The 518-nt window shown below is 36.7% G+C and overlaps 1 protein-coding gene across 1 annotated transcript in view; it reads right to left on the reverse strand.

Annotated features, from left to right (window-relative positions):
* The window catches only part of SBNO1 (strawberry notch homolog 1 (Drosophila)), a 23,866-nt gene extending 23,782 nt beyond the window's left edge, over positions 1-84 (reverse strand). The window contains 1 exon segment of the mRNA XM_009997859.1: positions 1-84. This exon segment is cut by the window's left edge and continues 4 nt beyond it. Within this exon segment, the coding sequence (XP_009996161.1) occupies positions 1-84 (84 nt within the window).
* Between the last annotated feature and the right edge of the window lie 434 nt (positions 85-518).

Here is a 518-nt window from a genome sequence, read left to right on the forward strand (position 1 = left end):
CGAATCAATATCAAAGAGATCATTTGGACTGATTCCACTCTCACTCAAAGCAGCAAGCAACAGATCTTGTCCTGGCTCCACCATCTCTAAAAAATTAGAACCATAAACACAAGTTACATTTAATTCTGACTTATTTTATGCACACATATACTCATATTGAAAGGTCCTGTTCCTGGATTGAAGGACATACACAATGCAGCCTCCTTCATACACAGTTTCACTTTCTAGATTTGCTGTGGCTCTTTTGTTCATTTGTAGATTTTTCCTCTTTGTTTTTTCAAGTCTTTTCAATATACCCACCACATTTGAAAGCAGGAAGAATGAAGCAGTTTACTACACAAACGCTATCATACCCATAAACTTAAAAAGAAATATCTTTCTAGCCTTCATCACCCTACATTTTTAAGCACTACAAGAAATACCAAGAGGCAGAAATGGTGAGACTGTCTTATGCTAATGATGTCTTTGTCAGTGAAGCACACTGCACGAGGGAAGCACAATTCAAACTCATTTCTTTA

The sequence above is a fragment of the Chaetura pelagica genome, unplaced genomic scaffold (genome assembly GCF_000747805.2).
Source record: "Chaetura pelagica isolate M959 unplaced genomic scaffold, ChaPel_1.0 scaffold1135, whole genome shotgun sequence".
Lineage (NCBI taxonomy): Eukaryota > Metazoa > Chordata > Aves > Apodiformes > Apodidae > Chaetura > Chaetura pelagica.